The following is an 18668-nucleotide window of genomic DNA, read 5'->3' on the forward strand; positions in this document are numbered from 1 at the left end:
GGGAGGCTTGCACCAAAGGCAGATACCTCAGGTCAGAGAGTAAAGCCTGCCGGCACAGGTCTGGCTGAGATAAGCTACGGCAGGCAGGTCCCAAAGAGCAGGCAGTCCCTAAGCTCTGACACTCGAGGAAGGAAAGCTCAGGGAGAGTGGGTTCACTCTCCGGAGAACAGCCCGGCTGAAAGCCAGGGTGCAGTCTGGAGGCAGACCAAAGTAAGACGGTTGGAGATGACCATTTGGTAAATCAATTGGATCTGAGCTAGCAGGAAGCAGCTGGGTCGTCCTGCTCTATGCTGTGCTGTAGGGCAATTTCAATCATCATCATGAAGGCTTGAGTTGCTGCGTAACTCAACTGGAATAAGTAAGCAGATTAATGGCCCAGACCTAAACCATATCCTAGGCAGAAAACCACTGACTTTGACATACACAGCACAATAACTTCACAGCCAGCACCATCACGAAATGTTCTGTGAGCAAAAAATGTAATGAGGCTGCTGATGGATGGAGTACTGACAAGTACAGATGCAATACAACACAAAGAACAATATTAAAACATAAATATCAGTAGTTTTCTGAAAGTGCTGATAAATCAGAATCTGTATCTTTTTGTTTCACAAAGGCCACGCGAGCTTGACCTCGTACCTGAAAATACTCGTTCTACTCACACAGAAGGCAGTAGTGATTACACAAACCTTTACTTATTCTGATTTCGAATTCGGAGACACCTCCTTTTCAATGGTGGCTCCAGATCCTCTGGCCCTGTGCTGAGTATTGGTGTAGAGATAATGCACGGCGCGATAGCAGTCTTTTCTGCTGGTTTTGGCACAGGCTGGATCACGCAACCTGTCTTGGGCAGCATCCGCAAAGCATACGCATGGTCCTCATCTGCTGGATTGTTAAGGTTCGGGTCCTGCTTGTCTCCCCCGGCAAGGGACTCCTCCCCAGTCTTCTTGCCAGCATCTCCCTCGAGGTGGCAGTTTGATGCGCAGTTGTTCTCCTTAACGGACTCCAGCTCGCTCACCGCCAGCTCCTCCGGGGGCTGGGTTTTTTTCGGCTCCTGCGGCGGCTCCGGGTTCTTGGAACCCTCTGTGCTCTTCATGCCATTCACAATGACATTGCACACCGCTGCACCAGCTTCCAGTCCCGGCGTGCCGGAGGCCAAGGAGACGGGACAGCAGTGAGCTCCGTCACTGCATGGTAACGTTTTTGAGTCAACTGGGCTGCAGTTGTCCCTGCAGTCGCTGCAGTTCCTTTTGTCTGAGCTACCAAAAGCCAAATTTACAACACTGTTAGTTTCACGTTCAACTTTCACTTGGGCGTGTAAGGCCCTGTGGATAACATTGTGCAGCCTAGACCGGTGGCCTACTGTTAGGTCTATCACACCGTCCTGTGGACCCTGTAGCACACTGGGGAAACCAAATTTACTGTTCACTGGACTACTAGGTCTGACAGTCAAGTCAACAACTTCATTTTTACTGTGCTCCTGAAGCACTTGAGCTTGATTTAGGGACTGGCCTGAGCAGCTCGGTGACGAGTCAGAGGATTTAGACGATCCTTGCTTTGACTCTCGAGGGGACGAAGAGCTATTGGTTGGCTTTGCCCCAGGCGTCTCACTGGAGGTACTCGGAATGAAGCTTTCGCCGTTGCTGGAGAAGCCGTTGGGGGGTTTGGAGTCGTTAATATGAGGGATGGGGATGGGAATGGGGATGGGGACAGGCAAAGGGACAATGACAGGATATGGCACTAGTAGAGTCGGGGGTGGCACCAGCGGGGCAAGGGATGGCAATCCAAAGTTCATCATCTGCGGCATAGGCATAGGACCATTTGGCATCATGCTGACAGGGGGAAAGGGAAGACTGGGCAAAGGAGCTCCGGGAGGAGGAGGTGGCAACAAGCCTGGAGGATTCCCAGGCATGGTAGGTGTTGTGGGGGGATGGATATGAGGGGAAAGCATCGGCCTGTGCATGGGGCTAGAGGTGGGACCCATATTTCTGGGACCACCTGGCGGAGGACCGATTCCAGGAATCATTGGATTTGACAGAGGGCTGTTGGGATTTGAAGCATGGTGAGGCGGCCCACGAATAAATGGTGGACGGATTTGCTGCATAATTTGCTGTTCCATGAATATGGGCAGAGGAACTGGCCCACGGTTTGTCATCACCATGGGAGGACTGCGAGGTGGGACACCAATTGGAGGCACAATGCTAGCAGGTGGCTGGACAGAAACTGGTGGAATATTTGGATTCTCACTGATGGGAATAGGTTTGGGAACTGGCGTGGGGATTTTAGTGACAGAGCAGTTGGCAGTGTCAGACGGAGAGGCAGTGGTAGACGCTGATGGTCCAGGACCTTGAATTTGGCCAGCTGCAGACGCTGGGGATGGGGCTTTTCTCCGAGCATCTGCTAGCGGTATATTCCAAGAATCTGGAGTCAGCAGCTGCACCCCAGTGCCTTCTGCTTTATTTTCGACTGGAGGATGTAATGTACTGCACAGTCCAGCTGGAAGATTGGCCTGTGTCTCTTTGTAGAAAATGTCCATTTTGTACTGATTGAGACATTTTGCACTGCAGAACTGAAGCCTTCTTTCCCCGTCCCCAAAATCCAGATACTCTTTTGTGTGTCTTATGTGCTTACACCAGTCACATACCTACAACACAGTAATAAAATCAAATCAGGTAAGCAAAGCAATCTTCTCTTCATAGTGTTATTTTAAAAGTAATTTTTCAGTTGCTTTCTAAATATTCACATTATTTTTCTAGCAGAAAAAAAAAGAGTTACGTTTATGAAAACTATGCGCTTTTTTTTTTTTTTTTTGCTCCAAAATATTGGTGAATTGAATGCCACTTCCTTTTCTGGCTCCCACGATCTCATTTCTACCTTATACAGTACATCATATATCTTAAACCCATACTACAGAGAAGAATTCTCAGGTGGCATAAACTGTTATAACACGCATATGTAACTATATACAAAATCGGTATGAGTATGGCCGTGATTACTCCTCAGTGGTAATTTAAGCACACCTGCACCACCTGAGATGCCATGCTACACAAGAAGTATGATAACTAGAAAAGGAGTTAGAAAGTTGCTGGAAATGAATGCAAATAATTTCTGCTAAACTGCAGCACACTGTAACATTCAGTATTCTACTAAGGGTATCAAATAGTACGTTGGAAAGGGTGTGGTATTCTAAAAAGGCATCAGGAAGCAAAAAGCATCTCTCATCCTTTGCCCTTCATTCCAAGGAGAAACTTGGAAATAGCCAGGACATTTGTGTGAGGTTCGAATAGTTCCAATTTGTGATGTTTCGGCAAGCTGGAATTATTTCCTGAGCTGTTTGCCCACTCCTGAGTACGAGTCACTTTGAATAAAACTTCTTGGCAAGCAAGGGCCTATTTAGCAACTTTTGAAATACTACGGCAAAAAGTTTGCATTGCAGGCTCATTTTTGTTTTGTTTCTCTGCTTTCCATTTAATCCTTTTCTGTGTTACTATTGGTGTGGTGCAGGCATAGCCAATTTTTTTTTAAAGTAAGGCTGCAGAACTAATTAAGCTGTGAAAGGTTTTCCCAGTTGTAAACCACTAGACACCAAAGTTCAAAAAATAGTCATTCTAGGCTTCAGAATCCATTACTTCAGAGAAATTATTGTGATTTCATTAACACATTAATTTTGCAACACCAACAGCTCTCACAGATGGTGAAGACATGATCTACAATTCAAATATGACTCTTGTTTGCACAAATGCCTTTCCTTCATATGGCATTTCAAACAAGAATTAATATGAGTAATCTTGCCATAGCTATAAACAGATAAACAGATGTCAGATTTTTCAGTGCCGTACTTTTTTGACAGAATTTTACACACACAAAAACCCCATATTTGTCATTTACATTAGTTCTCAAAATACTCCGTTGACAGAGATTTTTGGTGCTTTCTATCAGCATGTTGAGCCTATGACCACGTCAGAACACATCCTAGTATCATTTGTTCTGCCTTTTCCAAATAGCCCATATTAACTTGTTTTGAAATGACTATATCTTTTATACAAAAAAGAAAAAAATAAAGAATACGATTGTGAAAAGACTGCATTAAAAGGATAATTAATTTTAATAACTATTGGCCATATAAACAATTCCAAACAACATATGTCGGGCATCTGATTACCCATCTCATTTAACTCTCAGCTTTCCTTTAATGTAAACAGTGGTGACATTTTTGAGTTTTCAGTAATATATCTTTTATATATATGTATGTACATGTACACACACACACACACACACATCTCCTATATGCTATGGCTATTAGCCTGTTTATTTTAACTCTGCAACCTTTTGGTATCCGGTCTGGTCGCTATTTGATTCCCTCTCCTGTCTCCACTCCCCACTCACACACTCATGCACACACTCCCTCTTCTCCACCACGTATTTTTTATCCCAATATTTAAATCAAGCTAAATAATTACTTGAGAAGTAGCAACTATTTAGTCGCCCCTGGAGTCTGGGGATGCAGGACCCAGATTTTTTCCTCAGACACACAGACACGGCGCCATGTAGGATAAAGCAGGGAGGGTGCTGGTGCCGCTCGACGCACACAGCATTAGGATGGGCGTATTTCCAGCATGATGCCCCATGCAAGGAAGACAATTTCCTGGTGCGTTACAAACAGGGCCAGCCCTGCACTGAACACACACAGATGATGCAGCGCCCTAAAAAACGTGGACATAAAGGCTGCCAAATGCACAGAAGAGTTTAAATAAATGCCTCTGCTGCCACGGCGTGTGCATCCCCCTCAAAGTGTAGGGCAGATGGGAAGCAGGAGTGCACAGAGGAAGGCAAAGTGGGGGCACTCCCACTTCCAAGAGCCTCCTGGGTTTTACCAGGCATCGGCTCTCCCTCAGCAGCTGTCGCAGACAGCACCGGAGCTGGAGAACCCCTTGCCACAAATAGTGTAAACACGTGGTGGTGGGCACTGAACCATCCCGAGTATTTGGCATGCGTATGGGTTTTGCCACCCACCTGGCAAGTCAACACAGGATGATCTGATGGAAGCACCTTAGAACTGACCTCCTGAAATTGTCTGATTCACCACTGTTTTCCAAGCAGACAAAAGGGGAATTTGTGAGTCTATGCCGCGAGTTAATAAAGTACTATTTAACTCAGTAAAGCTGCTGAATTTACCTTAAAGACATTTTTGTTCAACAGCTCACTGCTGTAGCCACAAAACGCTATCTTTTTGCATGTATGGAATCAGGACATAAACCACTGTGCTCCTTCTGCCTCTTGTGGGGTATGGTCTTGCCCCAGGGGCTGTGCAAAGAGGCAGGGGGTCTCCACATGTAACCCAAGAGCTGCACGAAGAGGTACCAGGAGCTCCCAGCCGGCTCCCAGGAAAGGCCAGGGGAAGGACGAAGCCCACCCTGACCCATCACCCTCCAAAACAGTGTCTGCTTGCAGAGGAAGGACAAGGAGGAGACCAGCCCTGGAGGAGGCTGCTGTAAGGGATGGGGCAGGACACCAGATGCAGCTGCTTCCCTCATTTAGTCCTGGGACTAAGGACTAAGTGCAGCTAAGACTTGTCCTTCCTTTGGGGCAAAGGAAGCAAACCAACTTACAAGCCTGCTGCCAAAGGAGCACCTGAGAAATATCAGAGGGTAAACCCAGCCTCCTTATCTTTCTAGGAAGAGCCCCCTCAGTGACTTTAATTAAACAGACTGAAAGAAAAATACAGCCCCTGAAAAACTTGTGGGATATTTTCTAATAATTTAATTTTATCAGTTATCAGTTGAAAAATTCACTGAAATACTTTGTTGTTTTACTGCTGTATTGATTTATTTATCGCAAGTGGGCTCCTTTGTCACTCCTAGCTAATCAAATATTTTTTCTTCCTCAGTAAAATATTTAGAAATTCTGCTTAGAAATTCTCTACTGATCTCTCCCATTTTCAATAATTCACTGGGGTACAAGAAACTCTGAAGTCTGCCTGCCTCACCTATTGATCACAGACCATTTTGTATATTTTATCACTAGATAAAATTAATTAAACCCACAAAAATTAAAGCCAGTGATTCTGTTCCTCTGCACATGCTGGACAGACCAAATATCTAATAATTATCTCATTGATTTTATGCAATATCTCAAAGTGTTTAAGTTAACATCGGTGAGAAATGTCTACCTACTACATCCATGTATTTCATTATTTTCTTTCCCTCTTTCTTTCTATCTATCTATCTATCTATCTATCTATCTATCTATCTATCTATCTATCTACCTATCTATCTATTTATATAAGCATATATCAGTCTATGCTGCTTATTTAAGATACAAGCATAAAATGTGCATGTTATACGCAGGTAATACGACACCTTACAATACCTTACTAAAAGGCAGAAAAACAGTCCCTACAATGAGGAGAAAATTACTGGAGGAGAAAAAATGTCACTTAAGAATTAATGAATCAAGTCTGTCTTACAGGATTGATCATTTAAGATGAGGTCAATGAATTTATGATACAAATGGCTATATCACTAGAGGTAATAAAATGGAGCAATATCATTCATTTTACATCTAACTAATGACGTGCTCAGAGTAATTACAGGTTTCTTCTAAAAGCCTACACTGATTAGTTCAGATGTGATAGGTGAAACATATATATCTTTCCGTTCAATAAAATAACATTTTCTTATCCGTAAAATACACAGCCAATGTCTTATTTTAATAAGTACTTGCATTCCGTACAGAACATCATCGTTCTTCACAACCAGCTCAAAATCTCTCTGTTCATTTATTCCTTCTGCTTCCTTTTTCCTGCCTCATCCTTTCCCTTCACCACACAACCAAGAGATGAGCTAAGCTGTTGCAGAGCACTTGTTAACCCTGCGCATTGGATGTGGTAGTGCTTACGCATGGGAGCACCTCCCAGGGTTTCAGTGGGATTAGTCGCAAGAGTTAATGCTGTGGGATCACGTTTGGAGGGCCTGACCCAGCACCCGTGGAAAACAATGAAGAGATGCCTCTTTAATGCAATCAATCGGCTTTAGGTTTGACTCTTAACGTCAGCATCTGCTCACTCTGGGGTCGGCGGGAGCCTTGCCCCTGACCTCAACAGGAGCAGAGGCACAGCCGGGGACTTCCGAAGGAACTGCGGCAAAAATACATGGGAAAAAAAATAAATGCCGCGAAGCTGAGTTTCAGACATTTCCTAAGAAACATAGGTGAAGCAACCTTTTTGTACGTTTCTACCCAAAAGGAGGTGGGACCAGTAGTGGTGTGCCTGACAAGGAGCATGAACGTTTCTGAGATAAAGGGTCAGACCTTGCAAGGTGCGAACAGATCCCTTACGCACCTTCATCTCCCTTGGAAAATACTCCTTGGACTGCTCTTGGGCAAGCACACTTCACGCTGCGAATGCCAGAAGGCAAACCCTGAATGACAGAAAGATCGGTAATAAGATAACGGCCTATCTCGTTCAGCTGTAACGCAACAACCCTCAAGAAGATTAAATTTACCTAACTGGGGCATGTCCAACGCTAAACAACAGAATGAACATTTCCTTCAGTACATTTAATGTATTTATATTTTAGTGGCGGGTTGCCAGTGTGCTACTTATAAGCTCAATGACTTGATATCATTCATCCGCTCTCCTGCGAAACACGCGGCAATCTACACTAGGAGACGACTGAGAAGACACTGCATCAGCAGAAACACTACTCGTGCCTGATACGGGAATACGGAGGAAGCCAGGACTGAAGGATCCTGTAATGCTCAGATTTCTCTACTACAAAGAGGGGAAAAAAGCCATTCCTGATGGCATCTGTATCTTTATTTTGATAAAAACATCCAAAGCGGAGTCCAGATGTGGCCACGAGGTTGTCCTGTGAGCACAACACAGGCATCTCACTGCGCACAAAAGGGCCATGCTCGGGCTTTAGGCATGGGGTAATTAATACTTTAATCGTCTGTCAAATGCAGGCACAAAGTTCATCCATTAGTGCAGCCCACTACTAACCTCCGAATGACAATCTAGTATCAGACACTACTTCATGAAGAAATACATTTGCTAAAATTTGGCTGCGGAGGCATTTACACCAGCCTGAGAGAAACCAGGAACGAGTAACGTGCAAACACCACAGCTGTGATGAAAGAGCCTGTGCCTTACACATGGCACTTCGGAATAGTATCGGCTCCTTGGTAAAGCTTAGCGAGAGAGAGCGGCAGAGACAGAGAGCGGCAATGACCGTCCCTTTCCAGCTTCTCCAGAACGAGAGGGTGACTAATGAAGGTCCTCTCCTTGCTCAGGAGAATGCCATCGTGGGACACCTTGCCCAAGGGAGGGCTGCATCGCATCCCAAGGACAAGGTTCTTATCAAAGATGCCAAAACACGGGGCTGAAGATTATCAGAGCCTTGCTTCCTGGCATAAAATCCATGTACTCAACTTCGCTGAGCAGTTTCTACTCCTTTTTCCCACTGTGGTATCCAACTGCTGTCTCTTCATATAGGCTCAGGCGTATGTTCTAGCTTCACGGACGCCACTGCACGTTTCCTATATCCCATTCTGGCCCTGGTTGCCTTTCCTTTTAGCCCAGACTGTGTCCCATGTCCTTCCCTGCAGTTTCCTACCCTGTCACCCACCCAGGATGTGCGAGGTGTGGCGGCAGAGGCTCCCACCCCATCCCAAAAGCCGCAAGGCGAGGAGACAACCTCTCTCCCCCTGCATGCGTTCCTGCCTCGCAGTCAAGTGAGAACCTCACACACCAGCTCAAGTTTTTTGAAGCCTGTCAAACATTGGACACGCCAGCAATCTAGAAATTAGGAAGTGGCTTGAAACGCACTGACAGAGGTTTCTAGTAAACAGCCAAATGAGTCACAACTAGTGCTCGTACACACTGCTCAGTCAGAGCCTTTGCGGATCGCCCAGCAGCCGCTGCAGCATGGGCACCGAGGCACCTTGCCACCCGGGCCCCTGCGCAAGGCTGTGGGGCACTCCCAGCAGGACACCAGGGGAAAATTCAGTGTATCAGAAGGAAAGAAACCCAGACCTGTGTGTCCTGAAGGACTACTTGCCTAACTATCTTTAATAGGCAAAGGAGTGTGAAACCTCTCTCAGCTGTCCTTGCCAGCTCCCCCAGCTTATAGAATCATAGAATCATAGAATGGTTTGGGTTGGAAGGGACTTCGACGATCATCTAGTTCCAATCCCCCTGCCATGGGCAGGGGCACCCTCAACTACACCAGGTTGCTCAACGCCTCATCCAATCTGGCCTTGAACACTTCCAGGGATGAGGCATCTACAACTAGCTTGCTGGGCAATGTGGCAGTCTGCTCCCTCCCTGCTTTCCTCCATTTATCTATCACCAAGGCTCCTCTTTGGAGCAGGTCATCTAAAAGGTAATGATGATATCTAAACAAATCCCCTCACAGATCCCACCTGCAGTGCTGAATCCCCCCGCTTTTTTGTTTACCCTAATGCTGTTGTTATCACAAAACGTACTCAGCTGCCAGCACCCTGCACCAGGTGATGGAGTGGCTGTAGCCTCGCCAGAAGCCGCACAACCAGCTGTCGCTCACTAAGGTGTCCCGCGTTTCCCTACCAGATCCTCCTCCAAAATGCCCACCCTGGACCTGCTCAGGCTTCCTCCGGAGAGGGACTGGGTAGCCCAGGGCATGGCTGGTGCCTGAGTGGAATACGCAGGGGTCTGCGTGCCCAGCACCGCAGCTGCTGCATGCCAGCCTGTGAGGCAGGGGGCTTTGGCCTGGGGGTCCCTGGCAGGGATGCAGACTGTCCCCAAAGTGGGAGGGCAGTTCACAGCATCTACTTTCAAGACGACTGTGACCAAGCCCCCGCCTCAGCTGTCGTGACTGGGAATTGATGCTCTTCCACTATCAAATGCCAAACAATACCAGTAACAGGCATAATCCAAAGCGTGGCTCTAAGCAGTTATCCAGCCTCCATCACCATTTTCGATGCACACATTGTAAGACATTCAGCATGTTTATTGTGGCAGCATTTTTCTGTCCAAGACGGCTCATGATAATTTTTGATAATGATTGTTCCATTTGAATGGAGTGATTATTATAAAAAAAAAAAAATCATTCCAGCTGAAACCTGCTGCGAAGGAACCCCGAGGCAGGCTCTCACACACTGTGAATGTGGTTACAATATAGCTCGTAGTGATGCTAGGTGTGAAGGAAAACTGATTTTTACAATGTTTGGAGCTTTGTGCAAAAACAGTTGACAAAACAGAACACTGCAGTTTCCTACAACTTAAAACTGTCCTGTAACAAGTTTCTTTCTGTTTAAAAGAGACCAAAGCTTGCTTTTCCTTTTTTCCCTGACATAACCCTCCTAAACTTCTTGTCCTCTTGAAAATTCTTTACCATAGTTCTTTGAGGAGCGAATACTGACTTTATGTCATTTAAATGCAAGACCCACTCTGTCTCCATTTTTCATCCTAATTATGCCAAAGTGTAAGCTACATGAAGCATAAGGACAAAATAGAGCTATTTGGTAATTAATGGCTAATGATAAATTGATTTCATTTTTTGAATCATTGCAGTTGTCATCTGTGGTATTTAAAACACGGTCTTTTCAAAGCCCTCACATTCCTTTGTGTTGGGGGGGCTTTTTAATGTTCCCAGCCAAAAGCAATGAATGTAAGCTATGCTAATGCCCAGTAGAATTCCAGGTTGGGTCTTGTTTCATCAGAGTGGCTACATATTTGATTTTGTATATAAACAGCTGAGCTCCGTGTTTTCAACTTCAGTCTGAGGCTTTGAAACCACAGGAGGGACTTTGGATCTGAAACCACTGGAGAAGCCCACAATATGGTGGGCAAAACTTCAGGGAAAATGAATGCAGCGCGAGGTGGGGCTTGCCAAGAGGGAAGTTCTTCTCCCCAGAAACCTTCCTGGCTGAAATAACACAGAATGGGACAATAACAGCATTTAAATCTTGAAATCCTTAAGTGATGTTTTTGCACTTGTACCTTACAAGAGCAGATTAACAGGGCACATCCGCAGTGCTGTTTCAGTACTGGCTAAGACCACCACTCCAGCAGCGACAGAAGTCCTAAATAAAATTAATATGATGCAGAAGATAAAAGCAGGGCAAGAGCAGGAGAGAGAGGTGGGGGGTTAAATGCCCTCAGCAGGTCAGACAATCCACCTCACCAAGACTCACATTTCAGAAATGCCTGAAGAACACCTAAGCCTGAATGCCCTTTCCAGGGGTAACGCGGGCCCTGAGGAACCTCATTCCACCGCGAATCCGTCCACCTTTGAGCATAACTATGTCATGGAAGAGACTGCGGGGCAGAGAAAACCCCAGCTCAAGTCACTGAGTCCCAGGCTCAACTCTCAAGCTCCCATCAAGCCTCAAGCTCATCAGATGGCTGCCACAGATCTGCAAGCAGTAGCCCAATATTTGCACGGTGGTGTGCCCACACAAAAAAGGCCAGGAGGCGGTTCCTCTTCCAGATTCAACCTGGTCTGACAGGAGACCATTCAAGTGTGTTTGTAGCCTCCTTCTTGATGAGCCTAATTCGAGGGTAGGAATCTGTGGAGTCAACTGAGTGTCTCCACCAGGCTCCTCATGGTCCTTAGCTTGTGGGTGGCAGTGGGAGCAGCCAGCTTGGCAGACCAGAGGCACAGACATATTTGCTGGTCAGGCAAGCAATTTGATTCGTGTTATGTGGGAGCTGGTCACCTTGATCTCTGATACTTGATTTCCAGGCCAAGACTTCCCATGATGCGCATTCTCAAATCCCTCTGGTCCTGAAATAATCTGGGGAAAAACTGAGTAGCCAGTAGCAAGAACTACATCGAGTAAGTGAAGCTGGGAGTCTCGGTGCAACTACAGCACGTGCCTTTCCGCAACAGGAGGTTTTGCTTTATGATCCTTAAGCTGTTAGTGCCACGGTGAGAGCTTCCCTTCTTCCTAAAGATGACATGAAAGTACATCTCCAAACTGCTGCTGCTAAAGCCGTGCAAAGTATCGGCAGTGAGAAGTGTTGTAAACACCTTGAGAACAGAACAAGAACTGTCAGCTTTGAACATTTGGGAAACCAAAAGAAAGAACACAAAGCTAGCAGCTGGAAAAACATTTCTGGGGCTTAGAAGTACTTTCTCACAGTGTCCAGTGCCTGCCACCTCTTTGGGGCAGCTGTGGAAGATCTAACTAGGAAATCCCCCTCCTTCCTCTCCCTCAGGGAGTGGAAACGCATTTATTTCCTCATGGGGACATTTACCTCCATGTCCTTAGAGAACCTTCTGCACAGTTTACATTTTCACATGCTCAGCTACAGGAGGCAGCAGAGGAGGTTCTCCATCCCTGAGGTGCCCAAGCCACGGGGACTCACCACTGCTAGACCCTCTTCAGGGGACAGACAAGAGGGCCAGCACTGCTGATATGCCACAAGCTCCTCGATCCTATGCAGGGGCTGCAGACACCCTGCTCCTCACGAGAACAGGACCAAACATCAGCCACAGAAGGTTTCTTCTGCAGAGCAGCTGTCAACCAGCGTGCTGAGGAAAGAGAGCCTGTACATGCCAGGCTTTGCAGCACTCCCTGCATCCAGCCCCAGCCATCAGAAAAAGAAAGGGAAATGGAGAACAATTAACACTGTAAATGTTTCTAGCAAATTCTTTTGAGAATTATTGATGCTGTTAAGCACAGGAAAACTCAAAGGTAAAAGAGGAGAGGGGTGCTTTACTAGGCTCAAATAGTATCTCACTTACTGAGTGACCAAAATCTCTCCACATGAGAAATCTTCGTCCTTGACAATCTCATCCTGTCAAGTCTGCAGATAGCTTCAGAAGCCAAACGAACGTTTATATTATGTAATTAATTCACTTTTTTATTCAGCACCTGAATAAACATGTGCACCCTTTTATTCTGAACGCACTTTATTCTGGTCGTATAGCAAAGTAACATTGCGAGATGGAAAATAACCCATGTGGCTCATCTGTCTAGAATTTATATCTAGTAATATCTTATATGTATTTTTTCTCCAATATATTTTCTTTTTAATATTCAAGAGAATATAAAAATAACAATAAAATCCCCTCCATTATGTTTCCAGTGGCTCATAGGTTGGCTGACAGGACTATAAATGTAATAATGAGGAGGTTTGAGGAGCAGGTTAATGTTTTTTGCTAACACATGACGCTTTTAGCCTAAGGCATTGCTGGAGGCCAATACCACTTCACCTGGACCGAAATCACCACTGAACAGCCATTAAATCACTCAGACTTAAATGTAATATTACTGGGTCTAGAGAATATTACTGTAATCCAGATTTGAAATATCATTAGTCCGTAGAATAGCAAGTAGGAATGCAATCTGAAACCTTGAGAAATCTTTATTTACCTGTAATGAATGGTTCTAAGTCCAATTCTTTCTCTCACCTATGCCATTTTACAGTGGCATAACCTCAGAGATTTTGTGTTGTTTCTTCTGATTTATGCTTGCACAAGCAAGAAGCTTACAGAATAGAAGTCTCTGAGTGCTTTGGAATATATATATATATATATATGGTTTTTTTTCCACCTATCTATATAGGTCAGGGATCTTCAGCCTTTATTATTACATGCTAATCTTTATCATCCAATAATATAACAGGACCCATTACGCCACGTGCTCTAACATACACATTGCCATAGTGTGGGCTGCAGCAGAACTGGCTGGGTCTCACAGTCTACCTGGGACAGACCCCCCACACACATTTCCTCACCTTTCCCAAACATATAAAATCCTTGAGGAACTGCATCAGCTGCTTACTTGGAAAAATAACATTAGGGAAAGATTGACTTGATTAAGGAAAGATTGACTTGACTGTTAGTAAAAATGGATGAAAAAACCCCCAAACTTTCCAAGAGGAACATTGCTGGGTTTTAGTCTATAGAGCTTTGAAGGGAGTCAAAACTGTTCCAGATTTGACTGCGTGTGATTCACACTTTGAGAATTGCTGGTTTCGCCGCTGGTAATGGTACGCACCACCCCACGTCCCAGAATACGTTCAGTTTGAAGAACAGCCCTCTCTCTGGAAACCACATTTGATTAGAACAGCCCTGGGCCAGATCCAAAATCTGCTTGGATCAAGGAAAAGTGTGTCACATCAGTTTCAGCCCAGGATCGAGACGTGTCACATCTCTTGCAGATTGGGCATGGAGAGTGGAATTCATTTTCCTGTTTCCTCTGGAGTTGCGGGGCTGGAGAAGACGAAGCCAAGAGAGGGAAATTGCTCGGCCTCGCACAGAGGAAGCATTCTGCGTCCCTCTGGTTTCTCTTGCTGCGAGGCACTGATCCTGGCTGAAACCCAGAGTTGTCTGTTGGTACAGACCCAGCTCCTCTTTCCCCTTCTACTAGCACAAAATCACCAGTGGAGAAAGGCTTATTCTGAGCAACTGTTAGGCTCACTTTTGGGCACTCCCATATGGAGCAGGTAAGACTGAAATAAGGGCCAGGGGAAAGAAGAGATGGGGAACGCAACAGTCTGCACACCTCCAAATAGTGAGGGGAGGGGAGGAGATGAGAAAGGGAAAAACAGAACAGAAGAAAGAAAAAAGGAAAAAAAAAGAAAAATTACTCTGTCTCTGGTAGGTAGGATTTACCATGACTATTATGGTTCCTAGATATCTTAAACCACTGTTTTCCAGGATTTTAGCCTTAAAAATAATAAATGAGGAGTTATAAAAGTCTGAAACTGCAGCCTAGAGCCAAACATATGGTGAACTAATGCGTGTGAAAACTTCCTTTTCTTCTGCTAATGCCCCTCTTGTTTTACTAAGAACGTTCCCGCCATGGAGCCAGGCTTCTTCTGACAGGACCTGCCGGCTACGAGGGTGGTGGGCACCAAGCAGCTCTACTCACAACTGACACCTGAGGGACGGAGGGTCAGCCCTTCACATACCTCGCTGCCCGCTATGATGCTCTTGTCAGGCCCAAAACATTTGCTGGTTCTCAAGGAACGGAAAATGCACCTTCTTCCTTGGTGATTTACACCTACCTCTTTCAACACAGGGTATGGATATGGAAAAAAAAAAGTCCCACTCGGTCTTTCCTATTCAAATGAAAAGGTCTTACTTACTCCTCTGTTTAGAAAGTGTTTAGCACTGGAGCATCCCTGACACCCAGCTATTTACATAAATCAAATCTATTCTTAGTAACCCCGGGATGAATCTGGGATAACTCCACTGAAGCTAGTGTTGTTTTTTCGATTTGAGCCATGTAACTGAGAGCTGAATTTGGCACAAAGTATTAATTTCTCACCAAGGAGGGTACATTTGAGCAGAAGGCATCAGATGCGCTATTCGGTAAAGAACACAACTACGGAGGACCCTTCAGTAACGCATTGTGTTACTGTAGATGGCACTCATTCCTTGCCTGTACGTATGATGCACACTGCGACTGCATAGATTTTATTATGCAAATGCATCATGGCAAATCCTTTCATCCTTACAAGATCACGCAGATGATTTTCTCACTGCATGATGTGCGCGACAAAGCAGCTATGTGGAAGCTGCACGCCAGGACAAAAGAAATCAACGTATTTAAACCCTCACTCTGCAAGTGTATCAATCACAAGCAAGGCTCTCAAGAGGGCTATGCTCTTTAGACTCCTCCTCAAAGAGGACTAACTCTGTCTTGCTTTCTCCAGCTCTTTCCCTTCCCTAGGTCTTTCCAGAAAACTCCTTCTGACAGTTTCACAGGGTAGAGCACCACTGGAAATATTCCTCATCTAACCAGTTGAGATCTGGCTGGCAAATGGAGACCAGTAGTCAGCACATACAAAGACTCCTAACTTTGCATTTATTCAATGCAACTGAAGTATTTGCTTTTCTTTTAAGTGCTTTTCTTTAGATTTATTTTAACATCTACCCCAAGTCAAGTGCTCCTCATCCAGTGACTTACAGCAGTAAAAGAAGGAAGGCAGTGCAGCTAGGGTGCTGATACGGCATCAGTCATTCCCTGCAAACACGAAATTCCTGAGTAACTTTGGACAAGGGGAAGGGTAGGCAGTGAAATAATCCAGACAGCCAAATTTTAGGTATTTACTTTGATTGCCCAGCTCAGGTCTGTGGACAGAAGTAGGCATCTCAGGAGGGTGGAACAAGGCAGGAACCTAACTAAGGCTCTGAACTGGTCCCAGCAGAGCTCTCTCTCTCCATCCATTGCAGAGGGAGTGAAGGGAAGGTAAGCTCAGACAGGTCTCAAAGCTGGGAGGCTTCTATATTTTCAGTCTGTATCTTTGATCCTCCTTTTAAAATGGGGAGAAGGCTTCCCCTTATCTGACTAGCCTACTTAAAGCATGAGTTTTTTGAAATGGGAATCAAGTTGTCCTACATGTGTGTACAACATTCAGTAGAATTAATCACATATAACGGGTGCCTTGAACTACCACCATCAAACATTACTATGGGGCTCTTTCCACTCTGCAGGATCAGCAATCATGGGGGCTTTGCCCAAGCCCAGACTTTAGGATTTGGTCCTCTGCGGCTAGGTACAGACCTGCACACACTTGTGCACTCATACACATCTCGTAAACATCATACAAAACGTTATATGTCACGGCTTATTGCAGGATGCAACACAGTAGCGAGGGAAAGGAAGACAGAGTTAAGTGTAAGTATTCACTAGTAGACATGACTGAGAATATTGACTGTTCTTCACATCTACCAGGAACATTTATCACCCTGTGACACAGGAGGGGAGATGACTGGGAGGTGGGGACATGCCAGTTAACCTCAGGCACTTGTCCAAGCCCAGCGAAGAGATCCGAGGTATGCGCGAGGGTTGAAATTCCATTATAGGTTTTAAATAATTCAACACTACATGTTTGGAAGCTCATTCCTTCCTATTACTTTTTAAATAATTAATCTGTATTTACATCTATTGAACTTCGTGGAGCTACACACATAACAAATTTGAGTCAAGTTGCAGAAGAGAGATTTTTCCTGTCTGACAGCATTACAAATGTTTTTTGTTGCATACAGTAACTTACAGCTATGAGGGATCAGTCAAAATCCAAATCCAAGCTAGACGCTGTACATCACAGGCACATGTGTAAGGGGTTTTCTATCAAATTATTCACAAGTAATCAAAACACTAAGAGAAACTGTAAATCCCCAGAGGAAGAAAACATGCTCCTAACATCTATCTTAGAATAACAAAAAGTGATTCAAGTTGGAAGACAGTAAACCAAAAAACTGCATGTATTGTTTCTATTGAACATATTCACTGTGTTCAAGCTATTGCTGTCAGTTCCATGTAACCTGTACAGTTTGATGAAAAAACCCACAACTTCCTGCAATTGAAATACTAATCTCAAAAGCTAGAGTAACAGATATAACTGAGTAACTTCTGGTTCAAGCTGAACAAGTCATTAAATACCCAGCAGGTTTCACCTAACTGGAACTACGCGTGATGCACCAAAGTGAACAACCAACACTGTTCAAACCTTTGAAAGAGTAAAACACTGAAACAGGCTCTTGAAACTGTAGCTCTGCCCTGGGAAATGAATTTGTAGCAATGGCATCAGGATTACATGTTTATTGTACATGTGACTTCCAGCTCCAGTTAGCTCCTATTTACAAGTAAGCAGATATATATGCATTCACTTATGCAATTCTAGCTGGCATTCCTACAAATTCAGTCTGAAAGTCCAACTAAGTTATTTCCCTCTCAAACAGCATTACTACTAATAGAAATGCTGCTGGCCAAACAGTTTCTTCAATTATAACAAGTGGAGCAAAGCTGCCTTCAAACTGAGATCTCAGTTACACCTGCACAGTTATTCTGGAAGTTAATTAGATTGCACAGGGGTAAATATGGACTTAATGTGCTCTTCAGAGGCCTCATAATGGCAGAAGACATATTAGAGAGAGAAGAAAGAAACCAACTTGACTTTCAAATCCCAGGCTGGCTTTGCAAGGAAGGGAGCGAACACATCTGTACCCATAGGTGAAGCAGTTGTGTGTTAGAGATCACGGCAAGGCTGTGTCACCTTGCAGGGGAAAGGTTCGCTGAAAAAATTTCTTGCAACATTCTTATTTTGTAATCGTTATTAAAAAAACCCAAAACAACAAGGACATCTAAATCAAGGGTAGGCATTGGACCCAATAACGACAACTCTCCTGTTTGCTCCTTTGACCCGTGCAGCTCTAATTCAGAGTCCTGAGGACAGAAGCTGCACATTTCTGAACAGCAGAAGACAAACAGGGCTGCAGAAGAAGGGACCACGAGGTCAGGTTTCAGTGAAAGCCAGGCTTGCATGCCAGGCACGGAGATGAAGGACCGACTAACTCAAAGCACAGGAAGAACCAGCGCTTCAGATGTCAGCTGTTTCAAGGATTACAGGCCCTCCTGTTTCTGGTGTCAAGGTAATAATAAGAGCAGCGGATGCGTGAGGCTCCTCGCAGCGATGGCTGAACGCGCAGCCCTCAATTTGGATTCAGTTTGGGGGATTTTGTTTCCTTTTTAGACAAAGCCAACAGCACCGCATATTCATATTTCAAGGCTGTTTTAAGGATCAAAACCCATCTTAATAAAAAGACGTGCAAGATTCAAAGCAGAAAATTATATGGGAGCTTCACATACAGTAGGTGGAGAGACAGATTCTGTGACTTTTTATCAGAGGTATTCGTTTAGAGATCAGTGCTAATGACAGCTTCTTA

General features: G+C 44.8%; 1 protein-coding gene across 1 annotated transcript in view; it reads right to left on the reverse strand.

Annotated features, from left to right (window-relative positions):
• Window positions 1-691: 691 nt before the first annotated feature.
• SOBP (sine oculis binding protein homolog) overlaps window positions 692-18668 on the reverse strand; it is a 99670-nt gene continuing 81693 nt past the window's right edge. The window contains exon 6 of the mRNA XM_086608136.1: window positions 692-2644. Within this exon, the coding sequence (XP_086464262.1) occupies window positions 692-2644 (1953 nt within the window). The remainder of the gene's footprint in view (window positions 2645-18668) is intronic.

The sequence above is a fragment of the Tauraco erythrolophus genome, chromosome 2 (genome assembly GCF_009769465.1).
Source record: "Tauraco erythrolophus isolate bTauEry1 chromosome 2, bTauEry1.pri, whole genome shotgun sequence".
NCBI classification, from domain to species: domain Eukaryota; kingdom Metazoa; phylum Chordata; class Aves; order Musophagiformes; family Musophagidae; genus Tauraco; species Tauraco erythrolophus.